Here is an 18142-nt window from a genome sequence, read left to right on the forward strand (position 1 = left end):
CAGTTTTATTTAAGAAAGGACTTGTGTCACTAAAGTTTCAGCGGAACGAATTTACAGAAAATTAACTAACGAACGGAGACGTAACAATATGTTTTTCTGGTTGTTTGTGTTATGTATAGATAAATGGTGAAGCTGTAGAAAACTTGTACACAGTGTGTGCCAAAGGATTTGGATGATGGACAGATAATTTCCTTAGAAATGAAGTGTTTTTATACACAAAAACTTGTATAAGATTATATAAACAATTCTGAATTCCAATGAATGACAGATCTTGTCAAATAGTGTTATCTACTAGAAGTTGAGATGATAATTTTCTAGTTTACATGAAAATCACTATTGTTAACACACCATTACTTCTTGAAAACAAGAACATTTTCTACTGCTGTATCCCCCCCTCCCATATAATGAAATTTTCTTTGTTCTCCAACAGAAATAGTTTAAAAAGTATAGACCTGATTTATAAAGCTCCAACACCTTTATGTGGCATGGTAAACTAAGGATATCTAGAAAAGTAATTTTTATATATTAATGTGTATGAGTATGGTTTTTATGGTATGTATTTCCAAGTTATTATATTTAAAATATACTTTTTTTTATATTTATTCTGAAGTAAGGTGTGTCTTCTGATCCTGGTAATTATCAGAAATTGAAAGGTTAGGAGTTTGTGCTCCAAAGAATTATGGCAATTCAGTAACCCTTATTCACAGTATAATAATGCTTGGAGATGGCTTGAATGGTACCTGTTGATGACAAAACCTTGTCGAAACGTTGTACATTTGCTGTTATGTTAAACTTAAATTAACATTTTTCTTCATTACCCATTTAAGCCGTCTCCTAGGATTATTAGTCTCAAAGTCGGTTCCTCGTCATCGAATTTGAATTTATTCACAGTATGTGTACAAATTGAACTCATGGTTATTTTCTCAGATGGTAGTGAAAAGCATAATAATTCAAGAAAACAATTATGAATTCAAGGGAAATAAATTTAAAAAATATTTTAAGGTCAGCACTGTGTTTACGATTAAGAAATTATATTATACTAAGTATCAGATTTTTGAACAAAAGTGCTAGCAAAATATAATGATCTATGAACATTAAAAACCTGAAAAGGCTTTGTTGATAAAACAAAATGTGAAATTAAATGGATACAAAGCTCATCTAGAATCGTGTCATTTAAATACAAGAGGGAACACAAAAGGCTAAAGAGAAAATAAAACAAAGAAACCAAACACCAACATTTTGGTTTACAGATGTTTGATAGATTAATATATTTTTTATATGTTTTGTAGAAGAAAGCTTGAGCTTTGTTATACATATACATTAGTCATACATTTTTTCTATTGTTTAGAAAAATGTAGTTCTTGTTTTCCATCAAATAATGAGCATCATGAAAGTGGCATTATATATGTAATTTCTGTGTTATTAACCAAACTTGCATTGATTTTGTATTTTCAATAATTATGGTTTCTTTATTTAATTTCTATATTTTATGGTGATTCAGGAATTATAATATTTGGATTACAGGTACTGTTAACCTCCTGAGACCAGGAGAAGATGAGTGAGTTCAAAGTTCATCATCATGTCAGTGAATTGATGAAGCATTTGGGGTAAGTGTAAACAACATCACAAGTTTAGCTTATTTTGTGAGGTGGTATAGCTTTATTATTTGTTAATTATTGTTAACACTAGGTAAGGGTACCCATTAAGAAAGCTAAAATTGTATAAGGTCAGTGTTAGATAATGTTCCCGATTCTTTTTTCTTTTGTTATTGAATCCTCAAAGACCCTATTAGATGCTAAATTCCTACCCAGCTTTGTGAAAGGTAATAATTGACTCATTTAATTGATTAAGTGCTTGTGTCTTTAAATTTAAAGCCAGAAGTCTATAAAAAAAGTGGAAATGTTCCTTATTTCAATGGCTTTTTTTTTATCCCCCTTCTTGGGCAAAAGTCCTAAAACAAAATAGCCCATCTACACTCTTGGACAGTTTCCAGTTACCATACAAAAAAAATTAAGATAGTCGAGCCGGCCAGCTCTGGACGATGTATGTTAACACACACATAATGGAACATCTTTAGAGTAGGTTGTAGGTCTGTATCACAGAAATGCAGAACATAGTTTGAAGATATATCAACATCTGTAAAAAGCAAAAAATAAATTCTGCTCTAGTAAACTTTTCTAATATTTGAATAGTGAACAGCTTTTTGTACTTTTATGGATGTTACCTAAATTAAAATGCGTAGGTATCTCAATCTATTGTATTTTAATTTTCTTGTGGTTTTAGAGTTTAGTATATGTAGATGCATCACGTGCATCATAATTGCTGGTTATGTTTCCTTATGAATTGTCAGTTGACCATTCTGGTGTTTGAATTGTTTTTTATCAAATTGGCTAACTAAGATTTGTGATCTGCTACCTCAATCAGTCTGAAACAAAACGTTTGTGACTAAATGTTTGAAAGGCTCTGTAGAGGAAGATTTGTTATTTTGATGTATAGTGGAGTTTGATTTGTTGATATCTGCTGATTCATGTTACTGTATTGTTTATATCTAAATATGTTAAAATTCCAGAAGTACTGTATGTAATGAAATATGTAAAATAATCTGAAATTATGAATGACAAATTATTTATGTTTCTGGATTAGATTCATAATAAAATATAATAGTGTTGACCTCTGTGCAAAGAGAGAGAGAGAGAGAGAAAAAAAGAAAGAGAGACAAAAAATATCCTGTATTTCAGCCATAGAACATATCATGGAGAACAGGGGACAATTTTGTCCTTCAAAGATGTCCCTGCACACCCACCCTTGAGAAAAAGTAAAAAACTTAAACCCACCTTTTATTTCAGAAATTATCCATTCTCCATTTAAATTGTTTTAAATTTCTGGCCTCCACTACTATTTTCAACAACAAATGCTCTCATTCCATAAGCCAATCATGCTGTTAGTAAAATAAAAGTTTCAAATACTTTTCAACACAAAAGTTTTGAAATTCCCAATAAGTTTAATCCTGACATGTCAGCTTTTAGAATCCTAAAGTGAGACAATGAATTGTTTGGCACATTTAAGTAATTTTTATCATTTACCTGGTAGGAGGGTAAAATATTATTACTAGTTGTTACTAAGCTTAAGTGTACATATTACGTGTATGAAGTCTTTCAAATAATTTCTAAATATGTGAAATAAGTAAGTTGGACAAAATTTTTTTGCCTATGTATACAACATCATACCAGCTCCAAGAGTTTTTTAGTCAGCTGGGACGTCCAACTTCTTTCCATGCTGCAGTAACTGAGCCTTATCTGTATCTGTATAATTAGTACATCCAGTGAAATAATTAACATGCTTGGTATTGTGATCAAAAATATGACTCAACTTAAATAATGACCAATTAAATTCTTTAATTGCTATTTGAGAAACTTTTCTGAATTCAGAAAATAATCAAGTAGTACAAAGAAGGCTGAAAAACTAGTAAGAATCACTCAGAAAATAATCAAGTAGTACAAAGAAGGCTGAAAAACTAGTAAGAATCACTCAGAAAATAATGAGTGTACTTATTTTTTGTTGTTGAAGTAGACATGAGATATTCCAATTTAAAACTGCGAGTGTATTTTTGTCATTTTAAATGAGAGGTAAAAGTCAAGAATCGGAAAAATCTTGTGTCATTGATAATACTGTATTATATTCCATTCATATGTTACATGCAGAGTTGCCCAGAGGTCTACTGATGGAGTATCAGCTGAATCCTATGCTGATCTGTTATTGAAGAACAGAACACCAAATGTAACCACTAAGGTAAAGTTGTAAATCTCCACATAAAGATTTTATATAAAGTAAGCAAATGTTGTACTTTTTTTTTTTTAGGTTTCCAAATGTTTATTTGGTGAAAATGAATCTAACATTCATTGTTCTCATTTGTGAAAACTGTAAATCTTATGAATAATGGTTTAAAACTGAGGTTGGTATTGTACTGTGGAATAACTCTTACTAACTTCTTCAAACTTTGTTTAGCTTTGCTGCTGTAAAAATCAGTGTGAATGACTTTTACGTATTAAATGCCTGCCTCTTCTGATTATTTTTTCATACATATTTTTTAAACCTGTTTATTATTATTATTATTAGAGGTTGAAGTAACAATTGGGAATTATTACTGGAAGATTCTACTGATTAAACTTCCTGATGTATTTGAGCTGTATGGAAACATTCATTAACAATGATTTACAATAAATTTGTTTCACCCACTCTTCACTCAGTGAATTAGAGTGATTTACTTTGCCATGATGACACAAGCTCATTAGTTATAGCTTTTTTTTCTTTTCTGTTTAAATATTAATTACTTCTGATGGAAAAGTACACATGTATGAATTCATGCAGAAATCCAACAATTTAATAATTTTCCATTTACTTCTTTGACTTTATGATAGCATGTTACAACACAATTAACCAGTAACTGACTGTTGGCAAGATAACAAGACACAGTTCAACTAAAAGTGACAGTATTTTCACTGAGAGATATTAGAAATGAAATATTTGCTTAATATACAAATACAAGTTATTTTTACATAGCAAACTTGTTTATGCTCCATATACCTTGTAACCTGTAATGTTGTAGAATAAAGGACAGCCATCATTAGATTTTATATGATAGCAATTACAGTTTGGCTTGGGAAGATAATTTGATACATAAGCCTCATAAAACCATTTGAGTTTTTAGTGAATTTTTTGTAAAGGACTCGTAAAGAAAAATTTATGGAATTAGTGTAAAAATAAGTCTGTTCCAATTTTACTAGATGAAGTACTGACCACAGTGTAAAAATAAGTCTGTTCCAATTTTACTAGATGAAGTACTGACCACAGTGTAAAAATAAGTCTGTTCCAACCTTACTAGATGAAGTACTGACCACAGTGTAAAAATAAGTCTGTTCCAACCTTACTAGATGAAGTACTGACCACAGTGTAAAAATAAGTCTGTTCCAATTTTACTAGATGAAGTACTGACCACAGTGTAAAAATAAGTCTGTTCCAACCTTACTAGATGAAGTACTGACCACAGTGTAAAAATAAGTCTCTTCTAACTTTAGTTGATGAAGTACTTAACTTGGTGTAAAAATAAGTCTGTTACAATCTAAGTAGGTATAACTTGTTATTTACCATATGATTTTGTTAATTCCCAAAGTTAAGCCTCTTTCAACTTTTAAATGTATTTTTGTTAGTAGTTGTTTATGTAAGTTTGTTTGCACACATGATCTGGTGGTTAGGGAACTTGACTCTTAACCTGAGTCTACTGTATTGAAAAACTATCACTAAAAGTGTTCACTCTTTCAGCCATGGGGGTGTTATAATATGATGGCAATCCCAATATTGATTGGTAAAGAGTAGCCCAAGAATTGATGATAGTTAGTGTTGACCAGCTGCCTTTCCTCTAGTCTATAATTTCAAAATTTGGGATGGCTAGCACATGTAGCTCTATTACATTAACTTGTGCTTATACTTGTCTGTAGTGTGATGCCTGATATACAGCTCATTGGTAGAACATTCTTATTCCTGCTTAATCCTACCAATAGTTGCTAGGTCAGTATAACAAGATCAAATTTCTAAACTGAGATGGCCATGAAGTTTACCCTTCCATATTTAGTATAGAATATATCTTTATTCAGTTATATTCCAATAATATTTCTCTAAATGTCCCTGCAGTTTATGTATGTAGTTATGACATTCTCATTGATTGGGTGTCTGAAAAACATGTGCTAATCTTTTTACACAGGTAAAGACTATATGCTGCAATCTTTGTTCTTATTTCTCTATGGAATTCTTGGAAAATAGTCTATTTAAACAGGCAATATTGAAGTATTACAAGCTAGTTTGGGTAGCTAAAAATAGTTTGTGGACCATTGGTTGAAGTATGTAACCAGTAGGATTGTGAGATACCTGATGTTCTTTGTTTCACTTGGGTTGTTTAAGCCTGATATTTTCATAAATATAAAAAAATAAGTATGTGATTTTCTTATCTACTATATAAGAAAATTTCAGATTTTTATAGGTAAAGGTAATAAGGAAGTTATAAATTAGATTAGATGTGTGACAGTATATTATATAGAAAATTACTGTCGTTTAGATAATTTCCATATGGTACCTTGCCTCCTCTCATACATATTTAGCTATTCTCATTCAGTGCTGACCCCTATATGCAACACATTTTTTCACATGCCACAAGCCTTGGGCTCCCATGTACCCCACAATCAATATGGTTCAACTGCATCTTGCATGTAAATCATCATGCAACAACCCTCCACCAATAGGAGTGTGACACACTCTCCTGATGCATATGATCTCCTCTATTCGATTCTTCCAGTTTGTCACTTCTCGTTTTGCAGTGCTTGTGTCAAGATGTTTTTCATTGTGCTCTTCAATCATGTTTTTTTTTAATTTAATGAGTTTAAAAAAAATTTCTTAAATGTAGATTAAACTGTTTTGTAATTTATTCCGAAATGGAATTTTTATTCTCATTTTTCAAATGTGTGCAAACATAAGGGTAATTTTTTCTAGCTTTATTTCTTTATGCTAACACTGTTGTGTTTGGTTATTCCTCTTTAATGGTGAATTCCGATGTCCAAGTTACCACTTCAGAGGTCATACCATCTACCAGCATACTTATACAGGTTGCAGGTTGTGGGAACTCAACTATGGAATTATTGGCTCTCATTTGACAAGAAATTGATCGTTAAATGAGTCAACCTTTTCCTGATGTTCTCCATTTTCCTCCTGAACATGCTGAACTTGTTTGGGAAAATGAGGAATTTGACAGCCTTTTTTCTCCACCTGATTTTGCTGTATCTTCCTATACCCCTACTGCAGAATCAGCTAGGCCTAATATGGCTTTTGTGGACGTGTTTCTCAGGTGTGTTCTGTTTTATCAATTTCTCTTATTTCTTATAATCCTATTCCTTGCTTTTTACATGATACCCTCTCCTCTCAATATTCATGTTTCCCCCTTCCACAGATATTATGGTTCATGCAGAGCGTTGTGTATCTCAGATGCATGAGGGCACTAGCATGCCTTGCCCTTCACAGGCTTCGAATCAGTTTGCTTTAGCTTACTATCAGGCTGAATTTCTGTTTCTTGATTCTCAACAGTTGGAATTGCTTTTGTTTGTGTGGGGGCAGACCCTGGTCATCCAGTTTGTTTATACCATGCCCAGTTTTCCCACCTAAATCTTATCCTGTCGATTCTCCTACAGTACTTGTCCACCATCCATCTCCTTTCTGAGGCACTCCACCCAGATCATGAGGGTTTTTGAAGGATACTCTCAACCTGCTTATCTCCATGTTTGCACGTTTGTTTTTTTTCTTTGGCCCTTTCTTTATACATGTGGTTTCTCTATTGTTGGGATTTTCTGCTGTACTGTGCCAAGTTTGTTAACCCTTTTCTCCAAGTCTGTTTTTAGAGATATTTCTTAGACTTTAGAGTCCTGTGTGGAATCTATGAGACAGCACTCGACCCTTTCATTTTGGTTGATCATTTGTCTCATTCTGAGCCTAGAAAATCCCCTATTACTATTGTATATCCTGCTCCTTTCCAGCCTTTACCAGTTCCTACCTCTAGGGATTCTTCCACTCGTCATATTATTCAATGAAGATGGACATGTTCTCAACAGTACGGTGACTACCCTCTGTGTTCCAGGGGCTCATTTGACCAGTTTTGCTCCCATATGGCATGATTTCACCACAGATATTTGGGTATTATCTGAGGGTCTTGTTATTCACTACCTTTCCCCTCCTCCGTTATCTTGGTGACCTATATCTCTTCCAGTGTCTCAGGATCCTACCACCAGTCAAAGTCTGTCCAAGGTAGTACAGAATTTTCTCTCTCAGAAAGCCATCAAACCTGTACCTCATACTTCTCCAGGTTTTTATATCAAGCTGTTCGTGGTACCCAAGAAAACTGAGGACTGGTGGCCTGTGATTGATCTGTTCTGCGCCAATCAATTTTTGGTTCTGCCATGGAGTCTTTTCTCACCCTCAGGTGGGTTTTTCTCCAGGTCTATGAATGACCAAGGTAGACATCTTGAATGCTTATCTGCATATTCATGTGTCATGTTGATTGAGGTGCTATCTTCAGTTTGTATATCATAGGGTAGTATATCAGTTTCGTGCCCTACACTTTGGGCTTGCTTCTGTCATGTATATGCATTTTCAAGGGATGCGTTTACACCATTACATGGACGACTGGTTTCTGTTAGCTCATTCAGAATGGGAGTTTGCCTATCACACTCATCTTCTTTTGGAGGTAGCTCATGTGGGTTGGTTAATCAAGTTGGAGAGACCATTCTTTATACATACCCAATATCTTGTCCACTTGGGTGTCTTTTTACACACTCATCTCAGTCAGGCCCAACCTTCTCTTTTTCGACTCCATTTGTTAGAGCTTTCAGTTCTCCATGCCGTTACTCTCCCTCTATTACTGCTTGCGAGGTTGAGGATGTGGTCTTCTATGGAAACACTTTTCTCTTTGGGTCGAGTGCATATGCAGTGTCTTCAATAGACTCTGCACGACTAATGGAACGTTGCGTGGGATCCCTTGGATGCTCCTCTTTACCTTCCTCCTCCCCTTGTTGACAATTTGCGTTGGTGGTTGGGCAAGGCACACAAGTCGGCATGTGTTCCGCTTCTTTCCCCTCATCCGGATTTGCATATCTTCACGGATGCTTCCCTCCATAGCTGGGAGCATGGGTTGATCAGCAGGAAGCTTCAGGTCACTGGTTTCCAGCCAAGAGATCTTACCATATCAACAACCTGGAGCTTCTGGCTGTACATTTTGCGTTGGAGCATTTTCTCCATCTTGCCAGGAATCAACTGGTCATGATCTATTCCAATAATTCTATGGTGGTAGCTCATACCAATCACTAAGGCAGCACTCTTTCTCATTCCCTTTGTGGTCGAACCTTGGATTTCCTTTAATAGGCCCACATGCTTGGTATTCGTCTCCTTGCCTGTCATGTTCTGGGTGTATTCAACCTTGTCATGGATCATCTTTCCCAACAGAGTGGTCTCTAAATCCTCAAGTTTTTCTCATCTGGATGAATTTGCCACATTCCTCAATACCAATTTACTTCTGTTTTTGTCTCTGGTTCTGCATCCATTTCCACTGGCTGTCAATGCATTCAGCCAGGATTAGACTAACAAATATCTTTATATGTATCTTCCCATCCTTCTCCTTCCCAGGGTGAGTTTGATCATCCACACCACTCTGTATCAAGTCCTTCTGATTGCTCCTTACTGGCCATCACAACTGTGGTTTTCATGGTTGCTCCTGCTCCAATTTGCCTCACCATTACCTCTTCTTCTTACTCTATCCCTTCTACATCAGCCTCGGTCACCAGCATTCATCCAGCCCATCATACCCTCTGTCTTCATGCCTGGTTTTTATCTGGTCCTTCGCGATGAGATCTGGGTTGTCATGGTGAGTTGCTTCATTTTTAGCATGTTCCATTTGGCCTTCCTCTATGGATGTTTATAAATGTAAGTGGAATGTTTTCCACCATTGGTCTTTGTGTCAGGTGTTTTCACTTGCTCAACCTCTTTTCTTCTTCTTATGGATTTCCTCACTTGGCTGTTTGATCAGTGGATTTCTGTCTTCTTGATCATGGGTTATCAGGCTTTCTTATCCTGCACTTTTCATTTTTTCCAGTACTGTAAAGTTTTTACCTCTCCTACCCTCTCACTATTATTGCATTCCTTCCAGATTAGTTTACCTCCTCGGCACGTGGTCAGATTGGGATGTCAGTGCGATTTTTTACTGCCTTACTTTACCTCCATTTGAACCTCTGCCCTCTTGTTCGATTTTTGACTTATTCATTAAGACTTATTTCCTTCTCCACTTGGCATGTGGACGTCATCGGTCAGATTTACTTGCCATCGATGTTTCATGTCCCTGTGTCATTCCACATTTGTTCCCCTTTATCTGGATTGATATTGCATTCCACAGACTTCAGGGGCTCATGAGGGTAATTCATACTTCTCGCTGATTTCCTTTCCTTCCATTTTCAACCTGTATTCCTGGTATGATCTGGATAGACTACTATGTCCCAGACGTGCTCTATGTTGTTATATTGCTCGCATGGCTTCATTCTGTGGCAACTATCCTCTGTTCATGTCCTTTCTCCTTCCACCCTTACTAGTTAGGTTCGGCTTTTAATTTGTTTGGATTATTCTTCCTTGTCTCCTTCTTAGTGTAATTTGTTCCATGTGTCTTCTCACCAGATTAGGTACCTCACCTTCTCCCTGGTGTTTCATCTCCATCTTCCATTGGAGAAAATTCTTCAATCAGGCATGTGGACCACAATGCATACATTCATCTCTCAGTATCTGCATCAGATAGCTGTTTCTTCCTTGTCAGAGTATCGTCTTCCATCTGTTGCCATTCTAGAGACTTCAGTGAGACTGTGAATGAGTAAGTTATCTTTTTGTATATATATATATATATATATATACCTGTTACCTTTCAGGGGCATGCCCCTTTTTTCTTTATGGATCCTGCTCTGTGGTGAGTTATACCTGTCCAGGTATACTTAAACTAGTCAAATCCACACTCTAAGGCCATGAGGAATTCACAATTATAATTTCCATGAATACTAAATGCACACTGTTGAGATGGGGTGTTCCACAAGATCGCTCGTAGGTTTTTTCCTCATTATATCTTTCCTTCATTAATGTGCCACTTCCGGACTGTACTAACCCATGGACTTAATTGGTAAAGCAGAAGGGGATAGCTGTTCATCCCTGCCATTTCTTAGATTGAATAAATCAAAAGTGATCTGCTTTTTAAAATAGGGTTTTTATGGCCACCCATTGCACTGTCTACGGTGTTGATGTTCCTCCAGACTCTTCATTTTGTTTTTTCTCCCTTTTTATTCCAGTGGAGTATGGGAGTCCTTACTACTTTCCAGTTCCAAGCCACTTAGGTGGTGGACCATGGAGACATCTTCCTGAATGTGATTGATATATATGATGCAAACAATACTGAATCCATTCAGTTGAGAGCAGGGCAGTGGTGTTCTGCTGGTGTAGATGATGAGATGTCCTCCTATCTGACGTTCCATCTCTGAATGGGTTTATAAGAGGAGATATTGCAGCTTTCAAGTGAACTGTCAATAAATTGCAGTTCACCCTTTCGATTGGGATCTCTCATCCTACTCCTACATAGATGTCAGTTCCCAGTGGCTGGGTTTTGGGTTCAGAGCTAGACCAGTCAGCAAAAGTTCTCACACATGTACTACAGATGTCTTTGTTCCCTTGCTCAATTAGACTCATGTTCACTGCTACCGTCATGGTGGATGAACATGCAGGTTCCTCTTGCACTATCTCTCAAAGATTTTCATATACCGAGGATGTTACTGCACTGAGGGTGGTTCCAGTGTGATTGGTTTTGAGTGAGATATTTCACAATTCAGGATCATCAGTCTTATTCCGATCGTCCGGATGTCAGGTTTTTAGATCGGTAAAACATTTGTTCACTTTGTTATCATGTACGGTGTTCACAGATCGGTGGGTATGACATCTCCCTCCAGTCTGCTGAACTTGTAATGAAGATAGTATGAACCTCTTTCGTACCCCCACCAGATGTCTTGGTTTTGGATTACAGTTGACTTGCCAATGGTATGATTCTCTTTCCTACCCCACATGGATGTTGGTTCCCGGTGGCCAGGTTTTGGATTGTAGTTAACTTACTGATGGCATGATCCTCATCCTACCCCAAGTGTACATCAGTTCCTGGTGGCTCAGTTTTGGATGCAGTCGACTTGCTGTGTATAGTCTGTCGCACTCTAGCCACTCTACACCTTGGGGCATATCCTTTTTACTCTCACCCACATTACTGTCTTCTAAGTGATTGGACTTCCAATATTGGATGGTTCGGATCCCTATCCAAATATTGTTCTCTCCTTTTTGTATGTGCTCATTCACAATTTCCATCCATGTTTGCTACACTTCTTTCCTCATTGGGCATAGAGTATACCTGCTAAAGAAGTAATGTGGTCTCCCACATAGGATCATCAACTGTGAGGTTTTTCACTTTTTGGGTATTCTTTGTATGCTTTTGAAGAATGTTTCTTTTTTTCCCTTGCACCAGTCCCTCCACCTATTCAATGTGAGATTCTAGCTATTTATGTAAGAGGAGGTAAGGTACTGTATTAAAAGTTATAATTTTCCTATGCTGAAAATGTATTTCCGATAGGTACTTACCTCTTCTCACCCTTCCAACCTTTCTTCCTCACTTAAAACCGGTGCTTCAATTTTCTGCCAAAATACAAAGTGATAGTTAAGTTGAATAGAATAGAGGGAGTCGCATGCATCAGGAGGGTGTGTCTCACTCGTATTGGTGGAGGGTTGTTACGTGATGATTTATATGCTAGACTCAGTTGAACCACATTGATTGTGGGGTACATGGGAGCTCAACACTTATGGCATGAAAACATGTTTCTGCATATAGAAGACAACACTGAATGAGAATAGCTATATATGTGAGAGGAAGTAAGTACCTATCAGAAATACATTTTCCATATAGGAAAATTATAACTTTTATCACATACTTATTAACTTTGATATTTCCAATGTATTAAAATTCTAGGTTACTAATTTTAACCTAAATTTATTATAGTGTGTAAGATCCTGTGGGATTTTGTAGTTTGAAATTTAAGTGGAATTTCTGATTTGTTCAAGGTATTTCCAAAATCTAGAGCCAGTCAAGCATCAAAAACAGTGTGCTTTCTTTTAAGATATAATTGTTAAACATTTACAATATGAAACCACTGTTTCAAATACATTTATATTTCAGTTTTGGTTGACCTAAATTTTTGGTAAATTGTATTATTATTGTAAAAATGCTAAGTCAAAATATTTTTTAACCAGTAAAGATTTTCATAATCAGATATCTTCCATGGCTGCCATGAGGAAATTGGCTGAAAAATCCAAAGATTCAGATGGTGTTCTTGAAAAATATGAAAACCTCAAAGCTAAAAAGTAAGTAAAAATGTGTATTTCAGAAAGATTTAATTTTTTTGAGTGACAGTTTTGAAATTGTACTGAAGATTGTTCTTTTAAAACATTGTGCAACAGGAATCAAGTAATTTCGACTATGAATTTTTTTAACTGAAAAGTCTGAATAAGGAATAAAAATGTTAAAGGAAGTATTTCAGTAGATTATGAAATAAATAGTATATTATAGATCTTGCCAAAAGCAATCAAAAGAAATGTTCATATTTCTCTGGATTTCCATCTTTTCTAATCCTCTAGATTATTTTTTACGTTCTGTTATGGGAAACTTGGAAACTCATTCTGTACCCATTTCTTACGTAATGGTAGATTGTTTATTGGAAAATTATTCACTCTATCACTAGGCCACTCTGTGTATTCATTTTATTTGCTCCTGCCACTGGCATTTCATGATCTGAAAACGTTAAGGTTGTTAGAACATGACTGACAGGTCAGTATAAAAGAAATTGACAAAGATATTAAGAACAGGTGGAATTGGAAGTCACTAGATACAGAAATAGACAAGAGTTTTGTTGGGAAGTATATTTGGAAGATGTATGGGTGTTGGAAAGGTATACTGCCTTTTCTGTGAGACTGACATAAAACAAGCTATAGATTATCACATCAAAACATAAAACAATGAGACTGAAAAGCTCAAAATCAGTGTCACAAACTCACTTAATGTATAAGTTTTTTGTTACAAGTTACAGCTTTTGCAGTACCTGTTTTAAAAAATATTTTCTTTTACTGTAAAAACTGTAACTTGTAATAAAAAAATGCTTATAATTAGTATGTAAACTCATTGCAAAACTATTAATATATACATTTCTTTGATTTTATGAGCTTATTTATTAATATTAAAGTATATGTACTGGCAACCTACTTTTAAGCATTGAGGCAAAGGATTTGATAAGCAACATGCCACCAAAGGACAAAATTGCAACAAACTTTAGTGAAAATATCCAAAGTGCTACTGGAAAATACTCGTTGAGGAAGATTCCAATTCATAACAACTTTTCAAAGCACCTTTCTGCCATTGTAATTATAGCAGTATTGGTCAGAAATATGTGTAATCCAACTACATGATTAAAAATTGTCTCGAAGGAGATGAGAAGGAATATGATTTGGAAGTAAGCAATTTCCACTTTATTGGTGAATAGACAATTTTCAGAGATGATCAGCATATTTATTTGTAGTTGTTTTAAGTTGGAAAACTTTCCACATTTGGCAAAGATGATCAAGGCTGCCTTTAGCTGCTGTCATGGTCCTATGGTGGAAGGCTCATTTAATATCATGGGTAGCATCATAAACTACAGGTCATGCAGGATGAACATTAAAATATACAGTGGCATTATAACTGTAAAGTATACATTGAGAAGTATAAAGAAATTGGCTGTTATGATATTCCAGAAGGCTGAAACCTACATGATCATGTGTTAATCTAATACTCTGTATAAACATGAGAACAGCCAACAAGTCCTTGAAACAGGAAGAAAAGACCACAGAAAGATCAATCCAAATACAGCTTCAGCATGAGGTCAAATTAAGACACCATCTGCAATCCTTGTGAACAGCCAGTTTGCCCAAGCAAAAAGCCAAAGAGGTGTACAAATCAGCAAAGAGAGGGTGCAAAGCTTATAGAGTCAACTGCTGAAAAAGGGACAGCAGCCAAAGTAAAGACTGTTCACCCTAAGTGACAAAAAATTTCAATGTTTATAATGTATAATAGTCAAAAATTAAATTTTAAAGTTGTGCAATTAACTTGCACATTAAAACCTGATAACAATGTCAATAGTTGCTTGTAAAGAATGCCAGTGTAATAATTTTATGAGAGGACAGAATGCAAAATAATTCTTAGATTGTACAGTGAGGTTTAAAGTACAAATTTAGCATTTTTTTAATGTAACTGTGATTCAGTTGTTCCGTTATTAAACACTGAAGAGTGACTTAGAATGTACCATTTTAACTTTAAAACAGGAAATAAAATATACTGTGAAAGGGGAGAAAACCCTTCTCATACTCATCCTCTACACAGTTTTCCACTTCTTGAAAACTTTACCAATCTCATATAAGCAGAAGTGTGGAAGGCCATAAACAAGTTGAAACATCTTTTTCATGTTTTTTAAGACTGTATACATCAATCCAGTATAATTTTGTCATTAAATGCTATGGCAGAAAGATGTTGATCCTGTTTAATATGCTGTTTAAATAGGGAAACACCACTTGTATTGCAAATATTTTTCACTGTTAGCATATTCATTTTCAGGTTGAATAGAAAACTACCATTGGATTGTGATGTATTGTAGATTTTTAAAAAAATTGCAGGAATTTAGTTTTGATGTGCTTTATTCCCAGCTAATATTAAACATTATTACTGCGTCAGTCACACCAGAATTAAATTACTTCATCTAACACATCTGTGCAATGTTTCAGTCTTGTGTCTAACACACATTTGGTCTCTGAGAAAGTACAAGATGTTGTACTGAATTATTTAAGTATATCGCATGTTATATTGCAATTATTAACTTTTTTTTGGAAGAATTTATGAAGCATGAAAATCCCTTCCATTGGACACAAATAGAATTTAAATTAGACTGTTAAGGACATAACTATTTATATATGATGTAAACTAGGTACCTCAAAAAAGTCATCAGAGGCAAAGAAAATAAAATAAGTATAGAATAAAACATTGGTTAAGAGTTACAATATATACATTTCAATAAACTTGGCGAACTTTGTTGTTTTATATTTAACAAACTTTTATATTCCTTGAAAAAATATAGAAAATGAATGTTTGAAGTTGCCTATCTTTCCATCAATTTCCACCACTCATGATTTCCTAACCTTATTCTTTTATACATTGAAACATACTAGCTCACTATACTGAAAACTACATAATGATCAGCCAAGGACCTCAGTTATGAGTAACAACAGCTATCTTCAGTTGTTCACATTCTTGCATGAATGTCTGTTTTATGCCTTCAAGAAAATGTTTTAAATTGTGTTTTACACTTGAACTGTGTAAAAAAGTTTAATAGATTTAATGTTTTATATTAAGATGAAGTTTCATTATTTTGCTGAAAAATTTAATAAAGCCCTCTACTTGAGAATTCATGAACTTGTGGGTCTAATGTGATAAATTACTTTTTGGCTGCTGAACATTTGTTTCACTGTTCTTTCTGATTAGTTTTATCAAATTGATTTTTGTTATCAGTTTTGTTGTGGACAAAGGTCCTAATTTAAAAAGTAGATGGTAGGGTTAAGGCTCTTCTGAACAGGTTGGACATGTTTGGTTAATCTGACACTGCTAATTGATCACATAATACTCTACAGAATGGAACATTACACAAATTATGTTGAAGAAGTTGAGTTAGTGAAGGTGTTTGTGTGTAAACATAAACAATAATATGACAAATTTCTCATTTTCCTTTCATTGTCTGAATAGTGATTATGCATATTTATTTTCTATTGATACCGCTTCTTTTTTTCTGAACATACAGTGTTCGTGAAGTGGACCAAGTTGTGTATTTGTTGTCGCAAATAAATTATGATGAAAAGGTAAGTTCATTTTTTAACATAGAATTTAACATTATAAATATGGATTGAAATTGTACAGGTATTTAAAACATACAATGCTGTACTAGCATTCTTTAGCACAGATAAATAATATATGATGATACTTGATGAATATTTATTAAAAGATAATTGTTTGTGTAGATTATGCAGACAACATAATTAGTTGTGTTAATAAATGTTTAAGTAAAAATATCAGTATTCCTTCTTGAATAACTTTGTCATTGTTTCTTTAATTGATGTAGTTTGTTCTGTATACAGTACGTTCCAGAGGCTTTCAATTGGGTTAATACCTATTGATTCTGGTCCTACCAATCATTAATAATACCAGCATAGTGAATGACAAGAAGGTACACATAATCCCTGAGAATGCTAAAATATTTGTTAGATGTAATGCAGCCATTTAGAGAGAGACCAAAGGACCCAGTCCATGCCATGAAAATATTAGGTCATCAAGAAATTAGTGTGGCATTTTGAAACACTTTCATCAACCACCCCCCAAAAAACATACATCACGTGTAATAGTTAAACGAACTGCCTAAACGTCCTGTTAGTGTAGCCTATATAATATGTACAGTTTAGTATACTCTAATCCCTTATAGTGATGGCACATGACGAAACACACATTTGGAATGTAATGTTGTTTGAATACAAGAAGGGATACAACACCTCTGTAGCCACAAAGAATATCAAAGAAGTTTATGGAAATGTTTTGAAGGTTCGTAAGTGTCAACATGTTGGAATTGATATTGGTGCTCTGAAGACGCTTGTTGAGTCTAACCCAAGGCAACATACTCTTGAAATGGCCCTGAAATTGCATGTATCTCATGAAACAATACGAAAACATCTAAGGAATATGGGAAAACACTCATAAAGAAGGTGTTTGGGTGCCTCATGAACTCTCTGATGATCATAATTTCCAATGTGTGAACGTTGCTTCATCTCTTCTGTCGCGTAATGCGTGTGAACCATTTTTGTACATAATTGTCACCGGTTATAATAAATGGATTCTCTATGTGAATATTAAATGCCAAAAACAATGCCTCAGTCCGAGACAAAAACCACTTCCGACTCCAAAACCTAGACTCCATCTACAAGAAAGTGATGCTTTGCATTTGGTGGGACATCAGAGGAGTAATTCATTTTGAACTCCTCAATCCACAGCGAACTGTCAATGCAGAGATCTATAGTCAGCAACTGGAACATTTAAATCAAGCTCTTCATCAGAAACGCTCTTCACTCGTCAATCAGAAAGGTGTTCTTCTCCACAACAATGCACGTCCACATGTGGCATGTTTGATGCAACACAAGATTATGGAGTTGGGTTGGAAAGTTCTCCCCCACCCACCATATTCTCCAGATATGGCACCATAAGTTTACCATCTTTTTTCGTTCGCTGCAACACCATCTTAATGGGAAAACACATGCAAATGTGGAAGGTGTTAAAGAGGACATCGACATGTTTTTTCTTCAAAGTCAAGTGATTTTCTTAATCAGGGCATTAACAACCTGATTGTAAGATGGAAAAGCATCATCGATAAGAATG

The 18142-nt window shown here is 35.0% G+C and overlaps 1 protein-coding gene across 2 annotated transcripts in view; it reads left to right on the forward strand.

Moving 5' to 3' along the window:
- LOC106459416 (gamma-tubulin complex component 2-like) overlaps positions 1–18142 on the forward strand; it is a 91426-nt gene that overhangs the window by 3432 nt on the left and 69852 nt on the right. For both annotated transcript variants that reach the window (XM_013919036.2, XM_022385913.1), the window contains exons 2-5: positions 1525–1607; positions 3702–3789; positions 12920–13011; positions 16524–16581. In XM_013919036.2, coding sequence (XP_013774490.1) covers positions 1555–1607; positions 3702–3789; positions 12920–13011; positions 16524–16581 — 291 coding nt within the window. In that variant the 5' untranslated portion in view covers positions 1525–1554. The remainder of the gene's footprint in view (positions 1–1524; positions 1608–3701; positions 3790–12919; positions 13012–16523; positions 16582–18142) is intronic.

Source organism: Limulus polyphemus, unplaced genomic scaffold (assembly GCF_000517525.1).
Source record: "Limulus polyphemus unplaced genomic scaffold, Limulus_polyphemus-2.1.2 Scaffold605, whole genome shotgun sequence".
Taxonomy (NCBI): domain Eukaryota; kingdom Metazoa; phylum Arthropoda; class Merostomata; order Xiphosura; family Limulidae; genus Limulus; species Limulus polyphemus.